The sequence below is a fragment of the Rhagoletis zephyria genome, unplaced genomic scaffold, assembly GCF_001687245.7.
Source record: "Rhagoletis zephyria isolate East Lansing unplaced genomic scaffold, Rhagoletis_zephyria_1.1 Rzeph_scaffold_02009, whole genome shotgun sequence".
Classification (NCBI taxonomy): domain Eukaryota; kingdom Metazoa; phylum Arthropoda; class Insecta; order Diptera; family Tephritidae; genus Rhagoletis; species Rhagoletis zephyria.
Window position 1 is genome coordinate 876 of NW_016159093.1, and position 23,376 is coordinate 24,251.

The 23,376-nt window shown below is 37.4% G+C and overlaps 3 protein-coding genes across 19 annotated transcripts in view; 2 read left to right on the forward strand and 1 right to left on the reverse strand.

Moving 5' to 3' along the window:
* The first annotated feature begins 453 nt into the window (after positions 1 to 453).
* On the forward strand, positions 454 to 18,470 carry LOC108365807 (mucin-5AC). Of its 2 annotated transcripts, none has more exons than XM_017619969.1 (5): positions 454 to 596; positions 5,073 to 5,170; positions 13,155 to 13,373; positions 13,442 to 13,738; positions 13,815 to 18,470. In XM_017619969.1, exons 3-5 carry the CDS (start codon positions 13,313 to 13,315, stop codon positions 17,624 to 17,626), a joined length of 4,170 nt encoding a protein of 1,389 aa, XP_017475458.1. In that variant the 5' UTR covers positions 454 to 596; positions 5,073 to 5,170; positions 13,155 to 13,312; the 3' UTR covers positions 17,627 to 18,470. The 2 variants fall into 2 exon arrangements, with proteins under 2 accessions (XP_017475458.1, XP_017475457.1); XM_017619968.1 differs by lacking the exon at positions 454 to 596 and adding an exon at positions 611 to 822.
* Positions 18,471 to 20,407: 1,937 nt separating this feature from the next.
* Positions 20,408 to 22,490, reverse strand: ND-42 (NADH dehydrogenase (ubiquinone) subunit ND-42). Of its 2 annotated transcripts, XR_001848005.1 has the most exons (5): positions 22,397 to 22,488; positions 21,373 to 22,096; positions 20,906 to 21,304; positions 20,646 to 20,840; positions 20,408 to 20,571 (listed from the first exon to the last, which is right to left on the reverse strand). XR_001848005.1 is itself a non-coding variant. In XM_017619971.1 (4 exons), exons 2-4 carry the CDS (start codon positions 22,093 to 22,095, stop codon positions 20,745 to 20,747), a joined length of 1,218 nt encoding a protein of 405 aa, XP_017475460.1. In that variant the 5' UTR covers position 22,096; positions 22,397 to 22,490; the 3' UTR covers positions 20,510 to 20,744. The 2 variants fall into 2 exon arrangements, 1 of the variants encoding a protein (XP_017475460.1); XM_017619971.1 differs by having other exon boundaries at positions 20,510 to 20,840; positions 22,397 to 22,490.
* A 308-nt stretch (positions 22,491 to 22,798) lies between these two features.
* Positions 22,799 to 23,376, forward strand: part of LOC108365809 (coiled-coil domain-containing protein CG32809) — a 33,502-nt gene continuing 32,924 nt past the window's right edge. For all 15 annotated transcript variants that reach the window (XM_017619972.1, XM_017619976.1, XM_017619974.1 and 12 more), the window contains exon 1: positions 22,799 to 22,935. The gene's annotated coding sequence lies outside the window, so the exon portion shown is untranslated. The remainder of the gene's footprint in view (positions 22,936 to 23,376) is intronic.

Sequence of the window (23,376 nt, forward strand, 5' to 3'; positions counted from 1 at the left end):
ATGCAAATTGAAAGCGGTCGCTAATCTCACCACTTGTTTACACACATTTGGCCAATCGAAAACAATTTCTAAAAAAGTATCGATCACAAAGGCAAACAAGTGCGAATTGTGGTGGAGTACTTGGCGGCGGCTTCGATATAACGCGGACGCTTGCTTGACAACGGTACTAATATCAAGACGCTCAGTGAAGCTAACGTTGACGCCGCAGTCGGGTAAGAAGTTCTTGTTATCAGGCAATGCTAGGCCTTTGCTGCTCCCACACAGCGCCCACCCGTCTATTCGCCACTCCACCTTCTATAGAACCTTCCAACAAAGTTGTTCGTAAACAGGTGCTTTCAAGTCCGTTGGAGAGCTACCGTTATCGTGTGGGAGACGACGTCAAAGCTGGCGGTGGCGTCAACGTTTGCGTCGACGCTTCACCTCGAGGCCGAAGAAGTTAGCGGCAAATGTTAGTGAAGCGCTATTATCGCTTAGTCAGTCGTTTTCGGAATTCTCAACTGACTTCAACGCCGTGTTTTTGCCGTCGCTGCCCGTAGTGTTGTTCACATCAAGAAGTTTTCGTAGAGGTTTCTTATTGAAATTTAGAAAAAAAAAGAGTTAGTATCAGTAGTACGAAACAAACGCAATAAATTGCAATTCTTATGTGACAACTAATTTGTGTACTCAACTACACTGAAAAGAGAAAACAAAAGCGAAAAAACTAAAGTTGGCAAATATTTGTCACATAAAAAAATTAGTTGAAACAGCAGTGTCTGCAGAAAACAAAAACAAAAACAAAAAGAGATTCAGTGGAAGAGGAAGTGAAACACACAAAAACTGAAGGTGAGTGCTAAGAAAGCACAATTGATTGCGAGCGGTGAAAATCAAGAAGACAAATACAAAATAAGTACACTGCCGGAACAAAGTATTGGCCAATTTTATATAAAAGTATGCCTCATTCTACGACAAAAAGCATAAGAATATCATTCCTAAAGTTTGTGCAAAACTCGTGAAAATTCAGCTAATTTTCATGCAAATGTTCAACTTTTTAATCCGATTTTTTTCGGAGTTAGTCAAAAATCGCATTGATTTTTGAGAACTTTTTTTTCTGAAGGTGTTTTGCATTTTTTCCATATAAAGTATTTTCAAAAAAAAAATTGTTTGTTTGGAAGAGACTGCATGAAAAATAATTGCCAAAAATCAACGGTAATTCCCAACTACTTAAAACTTGTACTTTAAATAGTAATAAAATTGATTGGGCTACAAATCTGCATACTCAAAAAAATTCTAAAAAATCTGTTTAAAAAGTTAAAAATTTGCATGAAAATATGCGGAATTTTCGCCAGTTTTGCACAAACTTTAGGAATTATATTTTTATGTTTTTTTTTTTTTGTTGTGGAATGAACCATATTTTTATATAAAATTGGCGGAAAAATATTAGAATAAAAATGGTTGCATATGTATATGTATTGCGATAAGTTTGCTGTGCCAATATTTTGTTCCGGCAGTGTACCTATTTTTATTTAAACGACGGTTTAAGTGTTAAAAAACTTTGCTTTAAAGAACTAAAAAACATATTGCGTATTCATAATCAAAATAACGTCGACACCAAAGTTGGTTGCATCTTTTGGACATAATTTTCAACGGAATATCTGTGAAAATGCGGCAACTACCTTTCTAATAGACTTTATTTCGACTAGAAATCAGCCACATAAATTTAAATAAACTTCGCTAGTTCCGATAATCGTGTGAAAAATAGTAATAACGACAGATGTTGAAGGCTAAGGTCTAATAAAAAAAAAATCGCTGTAGCATCAAAGAGGTTTTCACCGAAGAGATTGAATTGAGCGACTATATCTCTTCTTCTTTTTTTGGCGCTGTAACCGCCTAAGCGATTTTGGCCGAGTTCAGCAAAGCACGCCAGTCGTTTCTCCTCTGTGCCAACTGACGCCAATTGTCCTTCTCCACCTGATCTTTCCATCGCAGTGGGGGCCTCCCTCTTCCTCTGCTACCACCAGCGTGTTCCGAGTTGAATACTTTCAGAGCTGGAGCGTCGGTGTCCATTCGCGACTATATAATACATAGATATTAATGATTACTCTACTAAACCCAACGCAATCCTTAACGGATTATCTAATAGAAATATAAAGTCTTACTCTCTTTTCAGTGTATCTAAAATATACAGTAGCCAAAACTATTATACGTACAATCATTTTTTTTTTTACAATAATCGCAAGTATTTTTCATAAAAACTTTTTTCGACCATCTTTCACGTAAATATAGTTCATATTCTAAAAAAAAACCATATGGCAATAATTTTTTAACTATTAAAAAAATGTAAAAAATTCAACAAATTCTCACCAAAATTTTAAAATTTATTATTATGCAGTTTTGTAGCTCATTCAACCTTTTTTAATCTTTTTAATTTTTTTCTTCCATACAAAAATACATTTTGTTATGGGTCTGAATAAGAATTTGATGAAATTATTTTTTTTAAATTTTTTTTTTTAAGTTTTGTAAAACGTTTTAAAATTCAATTCAAATGATTTTTGTTAGAATATGAACTATGTTTTCGAGTACTGTAAAAAAAAAATCCCTGGACGAATAATTATTTTGACCACTGTACGTATACATATCTACATATTTAAGTGGGCGATGATGAACGTGTTCAGTAAGGTGTGAATAATTATGTATGTTCATTTCAGCGTTTAATGCCTTTCGCTAACCAAACTCCGGGACGCACCGCATAAGCAAATAGGCAAAAGAGTCATTTAAATTTCCAATTGTGGGCATTCATTCGAACGGTAAAGAGTGGCTATTAGCTGCTGTTTTAGACAAAAAGAAATGAGGAACGCGTGGTAGCTATTCGCTAAATAGTTTTTGTTTGAGAGTACCGTAACTGATCATGCTCAGCAAAGAGTTTTGCAGCTTTTGAGCGATTGGCATGATTTGATAACTTAGGCCGGGCTTATGACCTAGCGGACTCGATTAACAGCGCCATAAGAGTTTGTGTAATTGATCGCTGGTCATGAATCAAGCCTTAATATGGCAAATTAATAATAATCTAAATAGCGGTACGCATTAGGAAGTTTGTTATCGATAAAGATATTATATTTTCTGAAACTTCAAATATATTTGCAAACAAGGCAGACAAGTTAGTATACATAGAGCAATTGCCAATATGTATTCAATCATTCTCCCTGTTTCCCTCTGTCTTTCTTCTGACTTCCTTTCGCTATTAAATGCCTATTTACACTGCTATTTTGCATTCTCAAAAGGCTGTCTATCGGTTTCAACAGTGTGTGCATTCGCTATGCTAAATATTTACCTAACTTTCGGTACTCGAGAATCGCTTCAAAATTTTCCTTTATTTCTGTAGACCTACTCCTCATAGATACCACTACAGCGTCTAATCAAATCTTGAGAGATATGAACGCGTCAAATTCTACGTCCCCTCATCATGTCTTTATCACGAAATCACCTTTGACCCTCTTTCGTTTCCTTTGTGCATGTACATTAGGGTGGTCCGAAGATAAGATGCATGGGGAAAAAGTAAGGTATGAATTTTAATGCTCTCATCCTATACCTAAAATAATATAAACCTGTTTGTTTTTTAATGAAAATAGTGTTAGAGGTCGCTCAAAGCGCTCAAAGTTTTTCATGTATTTTATATGGGAAAAAGCAATTTTTCGTGGAAATGGTATAAGATTCTTTAAAACCAGTATTTTTCATCTGAAAACTCTGTTTCTCTTCAGGAGACCGCCAATAATAATACCCAATTGTTTATTTCACTATTTTTTAATGCTAACGTTTTTTATGGGGCCCCATTGCCTTTGGGTTTTAGGGCCTATAAAAATAGTTAATATTAAAAATTGGTTAAATAAACAACTTAGTATTATTATGGAAGTCTCCTGAAGAAAAACAGAGTATTCAGATCGAAAAATATATGTTAACAAGAATTATACACCAATTCTACGAAAAATGCTTTTTTTCACATAAAATACATGGAATACCTTAAGCGCTGTGAGCGACTTCTAAATATCGATGGCTGAGTGGAAGATCGACCCATCTCGGCAGCCAGTTCGAAAACGCTCTATCTCAAAAAACTTTTCAAGAACGCCCTATTTCAGAATTCGTTTCAAAAACGCCCTATCTCAGCTGCCGATTCAAAAACGCCCTATATCAGCATATTTTCAATACATTTTGAAGTAAGATAGGGCGTTTTTGAACCGAATTTTGAGATAGGGTGTTTTTCAATTAAATTCTGAAATAGGGCGTTCTTGAAAAGTTTTTTGAGATAGAGCGTTTTCGAACTGGCTGCCGAGATAGGTCGATCTTCCACTCAGCCATCGATATGTTTTTATTTCAAAATAAAAAACAGGGGTCTATTTTGTCGCTATAGAAAAATCTTAGGGGTGAGAGCATTAAAATCCCGACTTCACTTGTTTTGCGAACACCCTAATGTACATACATATGCACATATGTATGTGTGTATATCGTCTATGCTTACATTTCGTTATCAATACGGCAACGAGCTGTCCGACAACACAATTGGAAGTTCCACTTTTATCAATAAAGATTCCATGTATATTTATGGGTACTTTAAATTGTTTATTTGGCTAAACAATTTGTAGTTTTGACTTATATTTTATGGACAAGACTATTATAAAGCAAGTGTCAATTGTATTTGATTAGCTCGCGCCTGCAGTTTAGTGATACCGGTATGTCGCCTAACGGTATAATAAATTGAAGAAAAGGGAAAAATAGTGGCACATGACTAAAATGCTCGCAAGAATTTTAGATATTTAGCTAGTGTTAACACATGTGTAATTTTTTNTGACTAAAATGCTCGCAAGAATTTTAGATATTTAGCTAGTGTTAACACATAAACCATATCGATTATTTTTTGTGTAATTTTTGNAACGGTATAATAAATTGAAGAAAAGGGAAAAATAGTGGCACATGACTAAAATGCTCGCAAGAATTTTAGATATTTAGCTAGTGTTAACACATGTGTAATTTTTTCTGCATATAAAATGTACAAATAAAAATTTGAATACATATTTAATAATTACGAATACTTCTGCTTGCAGGTAATCCGCTGGAATAGTAAAAGGAGCAGCAAAGGTTGACAAGAAAGCTTACAAAAAAAGTCGCTGCAAACTCCAACTAAACGGAAAGGCAGTGAAGGGTATGTAACAAAATTGACTATTAAATTTAATTACTCAGAAGTAAGAAATAGCAGCGTCGAAGAAGTGGAAACTGGCACTTTTGCTTGTATGTTTGTGCGTGTGCGTGTGCGAGTGTGATAAATATAGTGCGAGGCATAATTATAATGATTAACACACAAAAACATATCGCAGCCAAAGGTGGTCAAAGTTCAATGACTTGCCGGCGTGCATATCATTCGGCAAGCGCTCAACCAACCATCAGCAGCACTGCCCACCGCCTGTTTGTCTCGCAGGTATGTACATACATACATACATATATATGTATGTATCCAGCANAGGCATAATTATAATGATTAACACACAAAAACATATCGCAGCCAAAGGTGGTCAAAGTTCAATGACTTGCCGGCGTGCATATCATTCGGCAAGCGCTTAACCAACCATCAGCAGCACTGCCCACCGCCTGTTTGTCTCGCAGGTATGTACATACATACATACATATATATATGTATCCAGCGGCAAGTCGCGGACGGCGTGTTGTGACGAGAAGAGTCACCCATTAAGCCGCATTCACGTTCACACTTTTATACTCGCATAACAATAACAAAAAAGCTGAAACGGCGTGCGCATAACAATACAAATGATAAATGGAAAGAAGGCACATACATATTTCTGGGTTCACTGCGGCCAAACGAAATCCTCCTCATATGGGCCAACTTAATTGTACATACATATGTACGTGCCACTTAACCCACAATTGTAGTGAATAGTTGTACATTACTCGGTAAATTTATTATTGTATGTAATTATTATTATGGTTTATTGCTATTTGCATTCGTTTATTGTGCCTGAGGGCACGCATTTTATAGAAATTGTTGTTGAAAGCTCATTCTACTTAATCAATTCTTTATTATGGTCACAATTGGCATTCTTTTGTAAGAATTTTAACTTTCAAGTTAAGAAATGCGATGTTTACTGCAATATTTTATCCATGAAAGTTTAGCAAAGCGCTGCTCTGTCCAATAATCGTTTTCGGTAGCGTTCTTATTTCTTTCTACATTTTTTGAAATAACAGTATGAAAATTCCTTTTCAGACTATTGAAGGCAGCTAATGGGGCATGCCATGCCCTTTTTCTATTCCATTTGAAGTAAACACTCGAATATGTATGTAGTACACACTAACGTACATATACATATATATATATGTATGTACACTGGTGGCAGAAATAATAGAAACGTTTTATTCTGACCAGTTTTGGCTATATTTCTGCAATTTATTTAATGTCNCAAACGAAATCCTCCTCATATGGGCCAACTTAATTGTACATACATATGTATGTACGTGCCACTTAACCCACAATTGTAGTGAATAGTTGTACATTACTCGTAAATTTATTATTGTATGTAATTATTATTATGGTTTATTGCTATTTGCATTCGCTTATTGTGCCTGAGGGCACGCATTTTATAGAAATTGTTGTTGAAAGCTCATACTACTTATTCAATTCTTTATTATGGTCACAAGTGGCGTTCTTTTGTAAGAATTTTAACTTTCAAGTTAAGAAATGCGATGTTTACTGCAATATTTTGCCCATGAAAGTTAAGCAAAGCGCTGGTCTGTCCAATAATCGTTTTCGGTAGCGTTCTTATTTCTTTCTACATTTTTTTTAAATAACAGTATGAAAATTCCTTTTCAGACTCTTGAAGGCAGCTAATGGGACATGCCATGCCCTTTTTCTATTCGATTTGAAGTAAACACTCGAATATGTATGTAGTACACACTAACGTACATATACATATATATATATATGTATGTACACTGGTGGCAGAAATAATAGAAACGTCTTATTCTGACCAGTTTCGGCTATATTTCTGCTATTTATTTAATGTTAAATATTTTTTTTTTTATAAAAGTCTAGCTTTCAAACTTTGTACAAACATTTCACCAAAATTTCAAACTTCTTCAGAATTTTTGCACAACTTTTAGGCGTCCAGTTTTATAGCTTATAGTTTTATTTATGTATAAAAAGTTTCAAGCAGCTAAACCCCGCGTTGACTTTTAATAATTTCTTTCGGCGAACTTTTTGTGTTATTTTTTTATAACAAGAGCAATTTATAAAANCAAACTTCTTCAGAATTTTTGCACAACTTTTAGGCGTCCAGTTTTATAGCGTATAGTTTTATTTATGTATAAAAAGTTTCAAGCAGCAAAAAATTCGAGTTGACTTTTAATAATTTTTTGTGTTGTTTTTTTATAACAAGAGCAATTTATAAACACTTACGTTGATTGTTTTTTTTTGCGAACTGTCTTGCGAATTTTATTCCATAAGAAATTTCTGTTTACAAACACTTACGTTGATATTTGTTTTCAAAATAATTCGTTTCTATTATTTCTGCCACCAGTGTTCTTACAGAAACCTTAATCTAAGGTTAGAATCGAATGTCAATGGTACCTAAATGTGAATTATTTGTAATTAGAATACAAGGTAATCGGGCTANCCAGTGTTCTTACAGAAACCTTAATCTAAGGTTAGAATCGAATGTCAATGGTAAATGTGAATTATTTGTAATTAGAATACAAGGTAATCGGGCTCATCGCTTATGGTTAAGTCATAAATAAATTAAAAAGAACGCCTCACTGCTTACTTATTATTTATTTAAATTCTTAGCACATCGCATTTCTTAACGCGTTAATCAGCAAATGCCATTGGCGGATCAATTTTCGTTGTTATGATTTATGGTGTGCCATATTTTGCTGACCACTATATTTACAATTGCGTTAAGTTTATCAAAACGTGGCTCTCAACTTTTTTCTAATCAGGCTTATCTTAAATTTTCACATTAATTTTTTGTGCATTCTTTATCATTTCTGACAGGCATCCGCGTTTATTTGTGTATCTGCATGCATACATACGAGGGTGTCTGAACATTTTCTGAGACTTTCAGATGGTAGCCCAGTGTTATATAAACCTGCTGCTCACTAAAAATTAAAAATTTACCCTCGTAAAATGCTACTAATCTGCTTACATAGAGTAGATAATAAAAGCCGACCAGATGACGGACGGAAAGTGGGAATATTTAATTATCAAATAAATGCATACGAGTACATGTATTAATATGTATCGCTTTGATTCTTTCGCAGATCGAATAGAAATGTCTATCGAAAAATTTCCATGGACTTTGCACACCACCATGGCATGGCGGCTTTCAGTGGCCGCACATACTTAGTATGAATTTAACTACTACATATGTACTATAATTCATCGGCAAGCGCTAGCCATAAACCAGTTTTCTACTTAGACATATATTTAGTTAGTAGCTAAAGTTAAGTTAGAAAAATGGCAGCGAAATTCAGCTGGTTCTTGGCTGAGTGCTTGAAGAAAGTAAGCCGCTAGTAATAAATCGACAGTGTCGCGTTGAGGCGATTTTAACGCAACGTCAACCTTTATTTCGTATACAATGTTTTAGTTTATTAACATACATACATAACTGTGAGCATTTGCCAAAAGAACTTATCTGTCGAGTGAGGTAATTTTCTCTACAAAGCAATAATACATTCGAGTTCTCATATAATATTTTTATTTTTATTTTTAATCGTTAAAAGGAGTAGTTTAGGAAGCTATCTGCATAAAAGTCAAATAAATGTTTAAAATTTTTAACTGGGCATTCCTTATATTTTGCGTACAAATTAAATACAATGTAAAAATATGGGTACCTAATGGAAAGTACTTTAAAAATCCCTAATTCGGAAAAATTTTAGAATAGGGTTGCAACAATGCTTTGCCTATATACCGAGTATTATCCCTTAGGATATTAGTGTAAAGTTGCCACTTAATTTCGATTCTACAAAATTTAGCTAAAGCAACGCAATATGGATGTCAACTGAATGGTATTTTAAAAGACTTTTGCCCTAAAATAGTTTCGGAGGTTTGCCATATTTATTTTTTGTCATAAAAAATTTGTATCTTATTAATTGCGATGAGCAGTATTTATGTATTTATACACAGTACATACATATATGCTCAAGATAAGTACGCTTCATTCCGGCATATTTCTAAATAGGGTTGCCACCCAAATTTTAATTAAATAAATTAACTTACTTTTTAAGATATCATACGCAAATTTTTGTTTATTTATTTTCGAAATATTATTTTTAAAGCTATACAAATGACCACTATTTGATACCCAAACCTTGAAAACTTTAAAAAGCACTATATGGACTACGAGCAAAGCTCGGTCAACCTAATACTTTTACTCTAACTTTCAACCTACAGAAAGCACAGAAGTTGTTTTGCCAAAAGTCCACATATATGTATGCATGAATATACCTACATACATATGTATGTTCATATATATGTAGATATAAAAAGCAAATGCGTAAAAACACGCGAAAAAGTACAAATAGAATTCAAAGTCAGAAAAAAAACGTTTAAAATTTTATATAAAATGTACATGTATGTACATACTAAAGTTAGTCAGCTAGTCATTTTCTTCATACGACATTGTCCCACTAATAGTGCGCCAAAATCGTCAAGAACAAACACTTTATGTTTGTATATAATTTCTGTAGCAAAAAAAGCTAGGCAATGCCACGACTCCTGACCGCGTCTATGAAGCGAGGAGGCGCAATTACAGCGCGTGCTATGTGTTATCGTTTTTTTTTTATACAGATTTTTTATTACTGTCTGCTGCTATTTGCGATCGCACGCTTTTCATTGTTACTGCCTTATTTTGCAATTATTTTTCGCTTAATTAAGCTCGAAAATTGTTAGCAAAAGGGGCATACATACATATGTCTAGCACGGAAGCATGTATGTATGTGTGTGTGTACATATAAATGTAGGAGCGTTTGTTTGTTTTGCAAGCTGGTTTTTGTTCTTTTTTTTTGTACGTCTGAAGGAGATGTTAATTTTTAAGTAAATTCTGTGATTGAATTGCAATTTTTAAACTCATCGCCAAAACCTTCTTTAATCTTCAAGTCACAACTTTACAACTCGTAACTCTCAATATTTTTAAATGTTGACAATCAGCGGCTAATTTTAGCGAATTTCATTCAACTGCGCAATCGCTGAGCAAAAGATGACACTCGCTTAATGATAAAATTCCACAAGCGTGTGGTCATTCATGGAATAAAAAATCAAATGCATTATTTTATTTTATTGGATATGATTTAAACGTTGGCAATAATTTACAATAAATGCATAGGTAAACAATTCCGTCGACAGAGCGTATGAGTAATCAGTGATTGAACGAAGCCAAAGCTGATGGTTAGAGTGGCGAGATGAGTGTTTGTGAGGGTAAAAATAAAAGATTCCTAGTTGAGCTTTTTCTTTTTATAAAACAGACATAGTTTTGTGCACAGATAGCGATGCGAGTTGTACTTAAATGTAGGTACATATGTGCTTATTGGTACATACACGGGCGGCAGATATAATAGACTCGCCGTACTTTTAAGAATTTCAGCTATATTTCTTTAGTTTANCACACACACACACACACATGCATTCGCTTAATTTAATTTTATTTTGTATTTAAACGCAATCACGCACTGAATGTCAATGCTATTAACGTCCCCCACCCTTCAACTGCTGCTCCCTGCTTTTGACTGCTCATTTCACAGTAAAATAGATAGCCAAATCCGCGAGCCAAAAGCAGTAATAACAACAATTGCCATAGCTCCAAGTGCCAAGTGATGGACGCGAGGACTCTGTCGATACGTTGTACCCCATAATAGTACAGTCGTGTCACGCTTCAAGCCGGATTGTATCATCTTCTAAGTTTATTGATGAGTCGCACATACATTTGTACTAAGTATGTATGTATGTATGTAAGCACTTTATTCGGCACCCCAGTCATTAAGCGCATATATGTATGTAATTTCATGCTTGACGCGCCTAGAGCTTTTGCTGCTCGATCGCCAGTCGAGTGTTGGAATTTTTACTTGTACTCAAGTGTACGAGTATTTCGATTTGTCAGGCTGAAGTACACGTACGAAATGAAAACAATTAGTCGTACTTGAATGTCATTTCCACTGCCAATGCGCTGCAGTTTTTTGTTTTTTTTTGTTGTTGTTTTGTGTTGCCGATATGGCGACTGGTTGTCAGGCTCTTTAAATCGAATGGCGTTGCGAATCGTTTTACGATGCTCAAGTGATTATTTATTTACATACATGCATACAGATAGAACAAATCAATTATTTATTGGTGTCCGTAATTAAACTATTCTGTAAGGGCTCTAAACCATTGGAAGATTACTAATTTGCAAGTAGTCTAATGAAAGATATACAGTTTCTCAAGGCTTTTGCTCCTTATTGAGCAGACGGCTGTTGAGCAAATTACACCAAAGTCAAATACTTGTTGATACAGTCCCCTTCATCCTACAGCATCGCCTACTCTTAAATGCAAAACGATGCACCACGCGCCCACACGTGCCTACAGCAAACGACAAGATTATGCAACGATAAAGCAACTACATACATATGTATGTGTGTATGTAGATACGTACTCTCATCTAAGCAAGTTTCTATTCAATTTGATTAATCACATTCAGCTGCCAACGATTAACCCGCTCCCGTCGCGTCCCAATCACGCCCCGTCCTTGGGCGTAGGCAGTCGTGCGCAAATGCCATTCAATCCAACTGCGGCGATCACTTATCCACAGCTCAAGTGTGCATTTGTATGCAACTAATTAAAGGCTATTGGCAAACAAATATGTAATAAAAAAAAAAAACTCAATGCATACAAAGTGGATAAATCTCGAATTAGCAATCAATTTTCTGAAACCCGCCGCAATTGCATGTTTATAGTGAAAAAAGTTCAGACTTCGAACTGGGAATTTGCACAACAACATCATAAAAATATTTTCGAAGCAGTCTAACTAATATTTATAAATATACAACACACACAGGAATGCGCGTCTGTAAATACTAATTGATTTTTATTTTGTGTTTTGTTTTTTTTTTTTGCTTCATGCAAAGCGACTATCGCAATGCGCGATATAGAAATTAAATTGCGTCAGCACTTGCTAGAAAGCACCTGAGACATTTTTAAATGTGATAAAATGTTGAGAGCAATAAGGCGTCCTCCAGCGCTTATCTCATTTACTAAATAGGCACATACATAGATAAGGCGAAGACGTTTGACGCAATTTCCCTTTCGGCACAGCAAAATAGTCAAATCATGGGCATATGTAGATATGTACCACAAAAAAAAAGAGTCTTCAACGAAAACAAGTGATTTTCCGCAAAAATGTTGGTCATTTAATTCATTTAACACCTCTTTTTCCATAGACAACATTTTCTATGATTCACTCGACTTGAAATAATCTACATAATTCTTCAAATGCGTTAATTTGAATATTGTAAATTTGTGTAAATTTGAAGATTAGCGCAGAATTGATTATCATGATTTTATCAAAAATTGCGGAAAAATGGTTTTGATTATTGTTAGAAAAGAATAAAAAAAAAACATCAACGATTTTTAACGAACTTCGAAGTTCTCCTTCCAACTCTGCTATAATTTGAATTTTATTTTCTGGTGTAGGTATACGAACTAGTTTGCAATACTATTTGTTTTGCGACTAAGCTTAAAATTAAATCCAGTAATAAATTGCCATTCTGTCGCATTTAATCAGATCTGCTGAGCGATGAGATAATAAAAAAAAACAAGCCTTTAATCAGCATTTCAAGTTTGTACAAAGAAGAATCTACTTAAATATTAATTATGCAAAGAACGAGTATTTGAAACAATGCAATATACATAAGTTATTTTCAATTTAATTTTGAACTTAATTAAATGCTACAAAAAGAATCCATTCCCTAGCTCCTTGAAGCCTTTTTTCGCCATTCAGTTTGCCCCCCTTACATAGATGACTTCCCTTGGTACGATTCGTATTTTTTCCTCTTTTAATTTGTACTTGATAAAACCATAACTGATAAGATTTCTAGCCTCAAGCTCGTAAATTCCTTCCACTTTTGACTAAATTTGCGCTCTTCTTTATTTTTAGGTAACAGCAGTTATAATTCGTACCGCTTGATATTATTATGGCACTGTGCCCAAGCTGAATAACGGCACGTCAACCGATAAACTTCGTACGCGTATTAGGGTTTAAACATTATATTTTTGTTAAATTTTTTCGCTGGTCGCAAACTTGACGCTTAAATTATGAGCAACATGAAGAATGGGTTTTCCACACTCAATCGTTGGTTGGGCAAGAAGAATAAAAGTGAGTCCTAAGTTGCTCTTCCATATCTACGTTGAATATATTACGCCTGTTATTTTCTGTATTTACAGCCGATAAAGCCACGCCCAATGGCAAGCTGTCGAAATCGAGCACAAACCTAAGCAGTCTGTCCGTCTCGTCGACGAACATCAACGAAACTAGTCAGCTGGAATATAACCGCATCACACCCCTGCCGGTAGCCACAAGCAATGCACCTTTCGAACAGACCTTCCGCATCACCGTGCTCCTACCAAAGGATCAGCTGTACGTCGCTCGCCTGGGGGCGCGAGTACCACTCAGCAAACTGCTGGAGCTGGTGTGCGAAAATAAGCTCTTGGATGCAACTAAATATGAGTTTAGAAGTCCAGGTAATGCTACTTCCCCATCTGTTGGCAATACGATCATTTCATGCAATTTTTTATTATTTCTATTTTTACTATGCAGTTGACCTCGGTCAGGTGTACAGCTGCGATTTAACTATAGGCGCTGTGGGCCTTTCTGAGATACGTCTATGTCACAAATCCGAGTCGTATGACAATTTCAATGCGGACGAAATTATTAAGCTACACCGCACAGCTATCATACGCGATTCTCTGTCCTCATCGGAGTTCAGCAGTCGCTACTCAAAACATACAACGAAGACAACTAGTCCCTATAGCTCGAGCAATTCACTCAACTCGATGGACTCGACGGGCATGAATTGCGTTCGCACCCCGGTCACTCCGCCTGCGACGCTCACCACCACAGCGGCCCCTAACAAAATAGCTGCTCCTCCCAGAAAGAAACGTGCTGCGCCACGGCCGCCGAGCCAGACTGCCATACCGGAGAAAACGGTGCTCGTGACTAATGGCAGTGCTCACACAAACAATGAAAATATGGAATGTTCAGACGATTCATTGCCGCGCAAGGATCGCTTCGCATCAACGCCGAATCTTTCGGTGCAGCCCGGTACCAATGACATCGACTCTAACGGAAACATCGGTAGCCCCAACATCGAAGAGGAAATAGAGTCAAGCCTGAATGGTTATGCGAAACAAGATGTAGAGCTGGAGGAAACACAAGTACAACAAAAGAATGCACGCAACCTGTGTGGGGGCAGCATACAGAATTTGTCTAGTTCGGCAGGGTTGTCACAATCTATCGAATTTCCAGAGCCATCGCCACGCAAACGCATGATACAAATGAAAAAGAAGGTGGCTGCACCGGCACCTCCATCTAGGAGCAGCATGTATGCGGATTCTGATACAATTTCCATAAAGTCAATGACGCCGTCTACTCCGGACACGCCATTGACTCCTCTAACACCAAACACGCCTTCAGCGGACATGATCAGTGATTCAGAACTGGAACTCAAAAGTTCGCTCCACAACAGCAACAAGCAGACTTCACCGACACCGTCGGCCCCCGACTCCAAAGCCAACACAAGTCCGCTGCAATCATCCACACCTGTTCTAGGAACAAGTTCTTTGGAGCCGTCGAATTCGCCATTAGAAGCAGTGGCAGAGGTGCCTAAACCCCTGCCAAGAGTGACTACAAATACTCTTCTAAATGGCAGCAGCACATCTATTGAGGCCTCTTCCCCCCCGCTTCCAACTACAAATGTTTCTAAGATAATGCTGAATCGTACACCAACGCCTGAGCCGCGATCCCTTTCCACTGAGCCTCCGTGCTCTGATAGTCGAAGCTACTTGGGCGCGCATATTGCCGCACTAGAGAGCACATCCGTTTTAGATCAAGACGATAATGCATCGTCGAAACAAGCAGATTGTGTTAGCTTTCTGGGCACACACATAGCGGCTCTCAAAAGCACATCCGCTTTGGAACGCGATGATGACGCCTTGTCCAAGCAGGCCGACTCAGGCATCGGCGAACCGGTACCATCTCCTATACCTGACAGCCTGCCATCAGAAGGTTCCGCACATGAAGGAAAGTCAGCGTTCGAATCGAGCTCAGATGATGACGATATTGTTAAGGTTTATAATTTCAAACTCGGAAAAACAGTAGTCAAATCTCCAACTGAACCCCACACTTTGGAGGATTTCGTTGTTCTGGCCGCCGAGACTCAAACCGACAGCGAAGGTAATACGCCAGCGCTAGCAACGCAAGAAGCAACTCCAAACTTTTCTGATAGCGCTTCGTGGAATTTTGCGATTCCCATATCCCCTCCGCCTAATTTCGCTGATGGACGATTCGCGGATGGGATTGAAAGTGAAAAGCCATCAGATGCGCCCATTACTCCGAAGATCAAGGAACGGCCCGTCATGGATTTTGAATCGATTTCAGGCATTAAAGTTGCTCACAACACAAATAATGAGGTGGCGAAACCACTCGACGAGAAGATTACTATAGATAAAACCGGTCCATTACCAAGTCCAACCACACCTTTAAATGAGATCGTAGATGAGCTCTCGGCGATAATTAACGAGAAGCGTTTGGACACAATAATAAAAAAGGTGGAAGATGAACCAAAGATTGAAGCAGCAAAACCAAACACCTTATCGAACTTTAGCATAACGACAATCACACAACAGACACAAGAAAAACAACCACAGACAGCAAGCTCCACTCAAAGGAAAATCGATCCCACATCAGATGAACTCATCATCGGTGTGGCAACAGCAAATAATGAGTCGAATTTGAACTCAATCGATTCAGCTTCGAAGCAAAGACAAGCACAACTGACAACAGAAATCACTAATACCATTCTACCACCAAACTCGATTAGTTCTGAAAGCCCATTGCCACAATCATCACTCGCCAAAATCGAACAGAATGGTTTCAGTCCCAGCCGAAGACGATCATCTGGCGAATTGAGCATTGGAGAATCGCCCTCTCTTCAGAGTCCTGAGGTGATTAAGACTATTCTCAACTCACGCAAAAACAGTTCGGCCAGTAATAGTGATGGCGAATCAAAGGCGGCGTCAGCGGAAACTGCTAAGCCTATCGAAAATAAATCCGGGGAGAACGCTAACATTGCTCCAATAGCCGAAACACCAAAGAACATAAATGACGAAGAAAACGCGGCAGAAGCGATAAATGACTCGACACAGCGCACAAAACCAAAGGAGCTGCCCAAAGTGTACCGATACTCCGGACCGCCAAGCATTAATTTCTCTACATGGAACGAACGTCCCAAGGTACAAGTGTCCATCAAAAACGAAGGTGACTACATCTTTGGTGGCAAGAATGCGGACAGTCAGAGCGCTGCAGTTACGACGGCTGCCCTCGAAATAAACACAATTTCACAGGCGCGCAGCAATCGCCTTTCAATGCCGGCGAGCGCATTCTGGGCCGAACGTGAGAATGCTCCGCCGTCAGTTGCTCCGAAGCCCGTGGCAATTGCACCGACGGAGCGCATGGGTATACCCGAGAAGGAGTATCGTGTGCCGATGACTGTCAAGCCCCTGCAGGACGTAACAGCTGAAAACGTAGAACTGTATATGACAACAACAAACAGCGCTCGGCACCAAGTGCCCACAAAAATAGGACATCGGAAGTCTACTAGCATTACAACGGTTTTACTCAACGGAGATTCAGAAACGGAAGCAAATAAAAGCGAATCAATCACAAAAAGATCATTTGCAACTACAGTGCACACGTCAACATTACCGCGCAGCAACACGAACCGGTTCAGTACACCAGTGGCAAATATTGTGGGCCCATCCCTGCTGCGCTCAACCTCCATCAGCCAATTGGAGGCCAGCAAGCTGAAACATAATCACACTGAGGCCGCACCGCCACCTTTTGGTCAGAACACACTTCGAAAGACTGGACTGAAAGAAAAAATACTCGCAAAAGAAGCGGAGGCACAGAAGAACGCAAAGGATGATAGCAGCACTCCATCGCCCATGCCCCCAAGGGCACAAGAGTCAAAAACTGAAGACACCACAACGATTTCCAACGGTTTCGTGAGCGTAACAAAACCGAAAGCACCATGGGAAAAAATAAGCGTCAATCAGAAGGCGGGGAAACCCATTCAAAGTGCCAAGCTAGAACTTAAACTGCAGAAATCGACCAGCGTCTATGTGAACCAACGGAACCCGAGTCCAACAACAAACACAACAACGACTTTAAACACTCAGTCAGCGCCAAAATCTGCGCCCATCGCACCGCCATTACCGCCAGCGCCGACCAAGGTCGTGCCGTTGCGCACACCTAACGGTAGCGCGGCAACAACACCTAGCAGCCCGGATCCAAGAGACCAACTACTAGTAGCAATACGCAACTTCAAACGCGAAGAACTGAATCCTGTCTGAGGAAGCGCTGCGGCAAACGACGGCTAGTGCGCGATGAGAAGACAGATGATTTGGCGAAAATAGTCACAAAAAGCTGGACTGAAATGTTGTAAATTATTATTGTAAATTTCTTTTTATAAATATGTATTTTAAAAAACATTAGCAAAGGAGTTTTTAAGCCGAAGTCAACGTAATGTTATTAGTTTAGTTTACAACGTAGGAAACGTGAGTGTCATTTGCGCAAAGACGTGGCCGCGACTTTAGCAGCGGCTTTTTCCCACGCCGGTCCGGTTCCGACCCAAAACAATGGGAGCATATGAAAATGATTATATTATAAATATGCGTAAATAAATATACTTTTATGAATAAAAATAGCATAATGAGGGATTAACATAAAAAAAAAATGCTGTATATTTTTTAAAGTTGTAGTTTCTAATAACCAAAAATTAAAGAAATATTTTTCAACGCCTGGCAGTCGATGAACGTTCCTTTGAGGGTCGGACTCGAGCCACAGGTTTAAAACATACCCCACTTATAACATCTAACAAATATTTCTATAAGAGCTTTATGCATAAGAAGTGAGCTGAAAATTCTATTCAATTGTCCGTGCAAGTTGTTAAGTTTAAGCTTCCTTCATCAGCATTGGAATTGAGTTTAAACTTTGACATTTTTAAAGCTGACATTTTAAGCACAAAGCCCAACACATTGTATATATTTTAATCAATATTCAAAGGAATGTATGTAGGAAGGGACGCATATGGTTAGCAAATGCTTTTATGCGTATTATTTATATTTTACTGTTTTATCAAAATATAAGAAATGGATATACTAAAATGTTATAATAATAAAGCCCAATTAATGCGTATAGTGGCGTTTTATTTATTTAGTGGCTCTTAAGGGTAAGTGTGCCTTTAATTTTCTCCGATTAATATCCTACATACTATCTACGATAAATCCCTCAATCTCAATGGCATACATATATATGACGCCAAAATAGTTAAATGTCATAAAGTGCAATCAAAGCCAGCATATCAATTGACTAGCACCAAAATGTAAGTACGTATGTCGAGTTGTGTGCAAGAGTTGCTGATTTTACCAAAACTTTAACGGGGCTTAGTAAATAATAAGGACAGGAAAGTATGCCTTAATATGCAAAACTCTTAATCATTGCCTTGGAAATTCAAAACAACTACTACATATCGATGACTGAGTCGAAGATCGACCTATCTCGACAGCCAGTTCGAAAACGCATATGTATATATATACATATGTATGTAATACCGCAATTTTCTGGGTCTGAAATTGCAGAGGTAAAATTCTACTCCCTTCTCTCTCCCGCCCATAAAACGCCGAATTCAGATGGCCCTGTGTGTTGTACTATTATAGTACAATGGGCGTGACCCCGCCCACTTATGATGAAATGCTGTATCTCAGTAGCCGCTTCACCAATCCCTACCAAACTCCGTTCGGGCCTTGCTTAGGGTCCAACTAAGAAATCTGTTGAAAATCTTTTAAATCGGGCAATAACCCCACCCACCTCCCATATAACGGAAACACAAAAACTGTAATTATTGAAGCTGATTCACTCAAAATCGACGATAGCAGGAAATTTTATTATTATAATTTTTGGATATGGGCGTGGCGCCACCCACTTATGACCACAAATGTGTATCTCGGTAACCGATTCATCAAATTCAACCAAAAATGGTGCACCTTATAACCTTGGTACGGAAAAGCAATTTGTTGAAAATTATTCAAATCGGACTAAAATTACACCCCCTTCCCGTATAACGGTAAATTTCAAAAATACGAAAACTCCCGATATTTCAAAAACTGAGGACACTTATTTGCTCCAAGTTAATACTTACAACAGTCGTGGCACCGCCCACTTTGTGACTACTAAGGTCTATTTCGGTAACCCCTTTCTGCCAAACTTCGTTCAATGGTTACATTAAGTCAGCATATTATCGAAAACGTTTGAAATCGGGAAAAACGCCCCTGCTTATCATGCAAAGGTAGTTGAAACAAAGTTGAATTGACGATATTTGATACCTGCGCCGGGTAAATGAAATTAAGTTTCGCCCGAACTTATACTTCTTTACTTGTTATTTAATTTTTCGTTTACAAAAATAGTTAAGATATTACTATTCACGGATACCAAGAGAAGGTTCTTAAACAATGCTTTCCCTATATACAAAATGTTATCGCTTAGGATAATAGTGTAAGGTTGCCACTTATTTTCGGTTCTACACAATTTATCTAAAACATCACAATATGGATATCAAATGAAAGGTATTGTTGAGAACTTTGGTCCGAAAATATTTTCGCTCAGGGTTACCACGCTTCTATGTAATAAAAATTTGTATTTTGTTAATTTCGATCAGGATTTTTTTGTATGTATACATAGTATATGCACTCCAGGCAAAGCTAAGAGTCTACGAGTAGGGTCTTACAAAACCTTTATAAAACCGATTGTTCTTCACACATAGACAAAAAAATATATAACGGTAATGGCTCAGATATTTATGGAAGATTACACAGAGGCGACGCCTCCCATTGTGGGTCTCATCTTTACGCTATCGCTGAATTTTACGAAATACGATCTTGAAAATATTAAAAGAAGACTCCCCGGATGTGTTTTATGCACGCATTTCGTTTGATTTGCTCAAATGTTTGGTTTGTAAAAATGTTCTTTTGAAATGTTTTTAACAAGTTGTGCTGTTTAGACTTACCTTTAACTTGTCTCATCGAAGATAATGGTGATTATGATTGATGAATTTTAGTTTTCTAATGCTTGATAGATGTGTGGTTTTAGTTGTATAAGGATGAAAGTGTTAATTTCAGTTTGTATAGGTATGCAACTCACAGCGAATTTCATTCATTCAAATTTTAAAAACAACTGCGTTCAACAAACAGTCGCCAACAGCATTTTAATTTATTATTCTACACATTATTTTCTTTTTAACCTTTAAAAAACATTCAACAGATCAGTACCATGGTTTTCGATAGAAATCATTTTTGAATACAGGATTTTATTTACCTTTCGCATTCTTTTCATAGCTACTTATTATACAGCATTTCATTTCATTCGGTTCTTTTCTTTTTATTAATATTTGACTAACAAATAATTGGCGACAGCTTAGAATGGTTGATTGATACCGATAGTTGTTTTAGTAAGCAAACCTGTATCTCCCATATCTTCATTATAGCCAGGACGATATTTCATGCCAGGCGCCTGAAATTAAAACAAAATTATCTGTTTGTAAACTATCAGAACATGCTGCTGACAATAATACTTACGTTGTACCACACATCGCGCCAAATTTTGCCGCTTTCAGCGTCGCGCACCAATTCCGGAACGTCGTAGCGTGGTACGTTGAAATAATTCATCAAAGTACTCTTTTCGTTACAGTACTTAATGCGCGCCTCACACCACTCCGCTTCGAGCGGGAAACGCCAATCCTTCATTTTCTTATTATGGTGATCAATTTCGAACTGTCCAAAATCAATTCGTTCGATATCTTCGACAACAACTTCGGTCTCTCCGCCAGCAGTCCAATCGTAGACTAAGATTTCTGCATGGTTGCTGATATCTTTAAGGAAGTGCTGTTTATAGAATGTTTCAATATCCTTTAAGTAGGCATCGGTGAACACTTTAGAATTGACTTCGTAGTCAATGTTGCGAGCTTTAATACGTTGCTAAAAATTAAAAAATTAAATAGGTACATATGTAAATATTACTGTATTACTTATCGCAATTAACTTACCTTTACGGCATCGACTGGACAGTCTAAATAGATTACCAAATGCGGCTTAAGAAGTTCTCCAATGGTATTTTCACGAATCTCGTGGTATACCGAATAGGCACCACGAGAAATGTAACCATTTCTATGCATCGCTTCTAAGAACACGAAATCTGAATAACAGCTACGGTCCAAAACAACACCTTGACCAGTTGAAAGAATATGTTGCAAGGCATCTATGTACTGCGAATATCTCAGCATGTACATGCGAATTTGGAACTGTGCGGCCAAAGGATGATTGGGCTCACGACAGAAATTCGTCACATCGTAGGAACGACACAGTTCTGGCAGCTGCGGATCTAACTTTCGCATATCGTATCCGTAGGAGTTGATATATATCAAGTCCAAGTTGACTTCGGGAAAGTAGCACATTTCCAATTCATCAGCCAACTCTTTGGCAAATTTGCTCTTGCCTGCACCAATTGGTCCTTCAACACAGATGACTTTAGAATTTTCGTCCATGCGCTTCGATGTTTTATCAAATAACGAATTGAGTACAGTGTACCGCTTCTCCTTGTATGGATATGGAGGTGCATTTGGTATGCGAGGACCACCACGCATAGATTTACCCATAATTGTGCACTTCTGCGTTAAAGCCATCGGCGACACCGACTGCGTATTCAGCAATGCAGGAGTTGCATTACGGCCACACAGGCGTACAATGCCTACACGGAAAACGGCAGCCATTCTGAAAAGTAAATCAATTTAAAAATATTTCTTTTAGAATGTTTAGAAGGAGGCATTGATCTAAGTTACAAATTTTTGTTAGAAATCATTACGGATAGTTGCACTATTTAACTGCATACGGTCAGTGCAAGTAGCCATTACATCACAACCGCCACAGAAAATGTGCACAAATCCATTATTTCTGCAAAGCCGTTTTATCATATTTCGGAACAAAAAACTTGGCAATAGTTAAAAAGCAGTATTGTGACCCCTCTACCTAATTATTTTAACACACACATTTAATTTTCTGTTTTCAACTCACCTTAACACAATTTTTTCCGAGCTCCCTATTTATTTTCTACGCCAGAAATCGGACAGCCATAACAGCACAACTGACAGTAGAAATTATTGGCAGCACTTGCCACAGGGTGTCGAATATAAATAAAATATGTTATCTAACTTAAAATCCTATTTGTTCTAATTAGATTTTTAGATATATAAAGAGTTTCCTGTTACTTCCAAAACCTTCTACATAAACTACCTTGCTTCCGTTTGTTGAAGCACGGAAGCACTACGTTGGTTTGGTTTTTGGTGAATTCTAAGTTCAAGGCGGGATTACGTATAATCAGCGCGCAAGCGCGGAAATGAAATTTCCCAAATCCTGTGCACATTTAGGGCGGAAACTCTTTTATGATATACCAGAAATATTTGGCATTACAACGTATCGAACGGTTTTCAAAAGCGGTCACATTCATACGCTGTCCAGAAAATACTCATAAATATTTAAAATTTTCAATATAGTTGAGCAGAAAATAATGTTGCAGATAGCAAAACTGCAGCACAAAGCGAAGTTTTAATTAGGTGTGTAAATAAAGTTCAATTTTGTGCATATAAAATTGGTCATGTGCGTCATACCATCGAATGTACAGCGGAGCACTCAAGTGCTGCTTCAATTTCATGATGCTGTGGCTATTCGTGTTTTCTCTGCAAAATTGATTAATTTTAAAGCATTTTAATATAAAAGAAATTAACAGTGAGAAAAAAGTTATATATATATAGCAAATTTTGAGTTCCACTATATGTACTTTTGTGTGTATATATGTATATATGTATGTATATGCAACTTTTTTGGGTTTTTGCTGAGCAACCAAAAGATAAAAAAAAACTCGTCTAATCATCAATTATTCATTTGCGAGTACTTCCCATATTTTACTTAGGCCTACAAATATGAGGAAGTAATCAAGTCGGAAGTATTCTTTAGTACACGTCAATTAAAATGTGGCAGAGGAGCACCCATAAAAC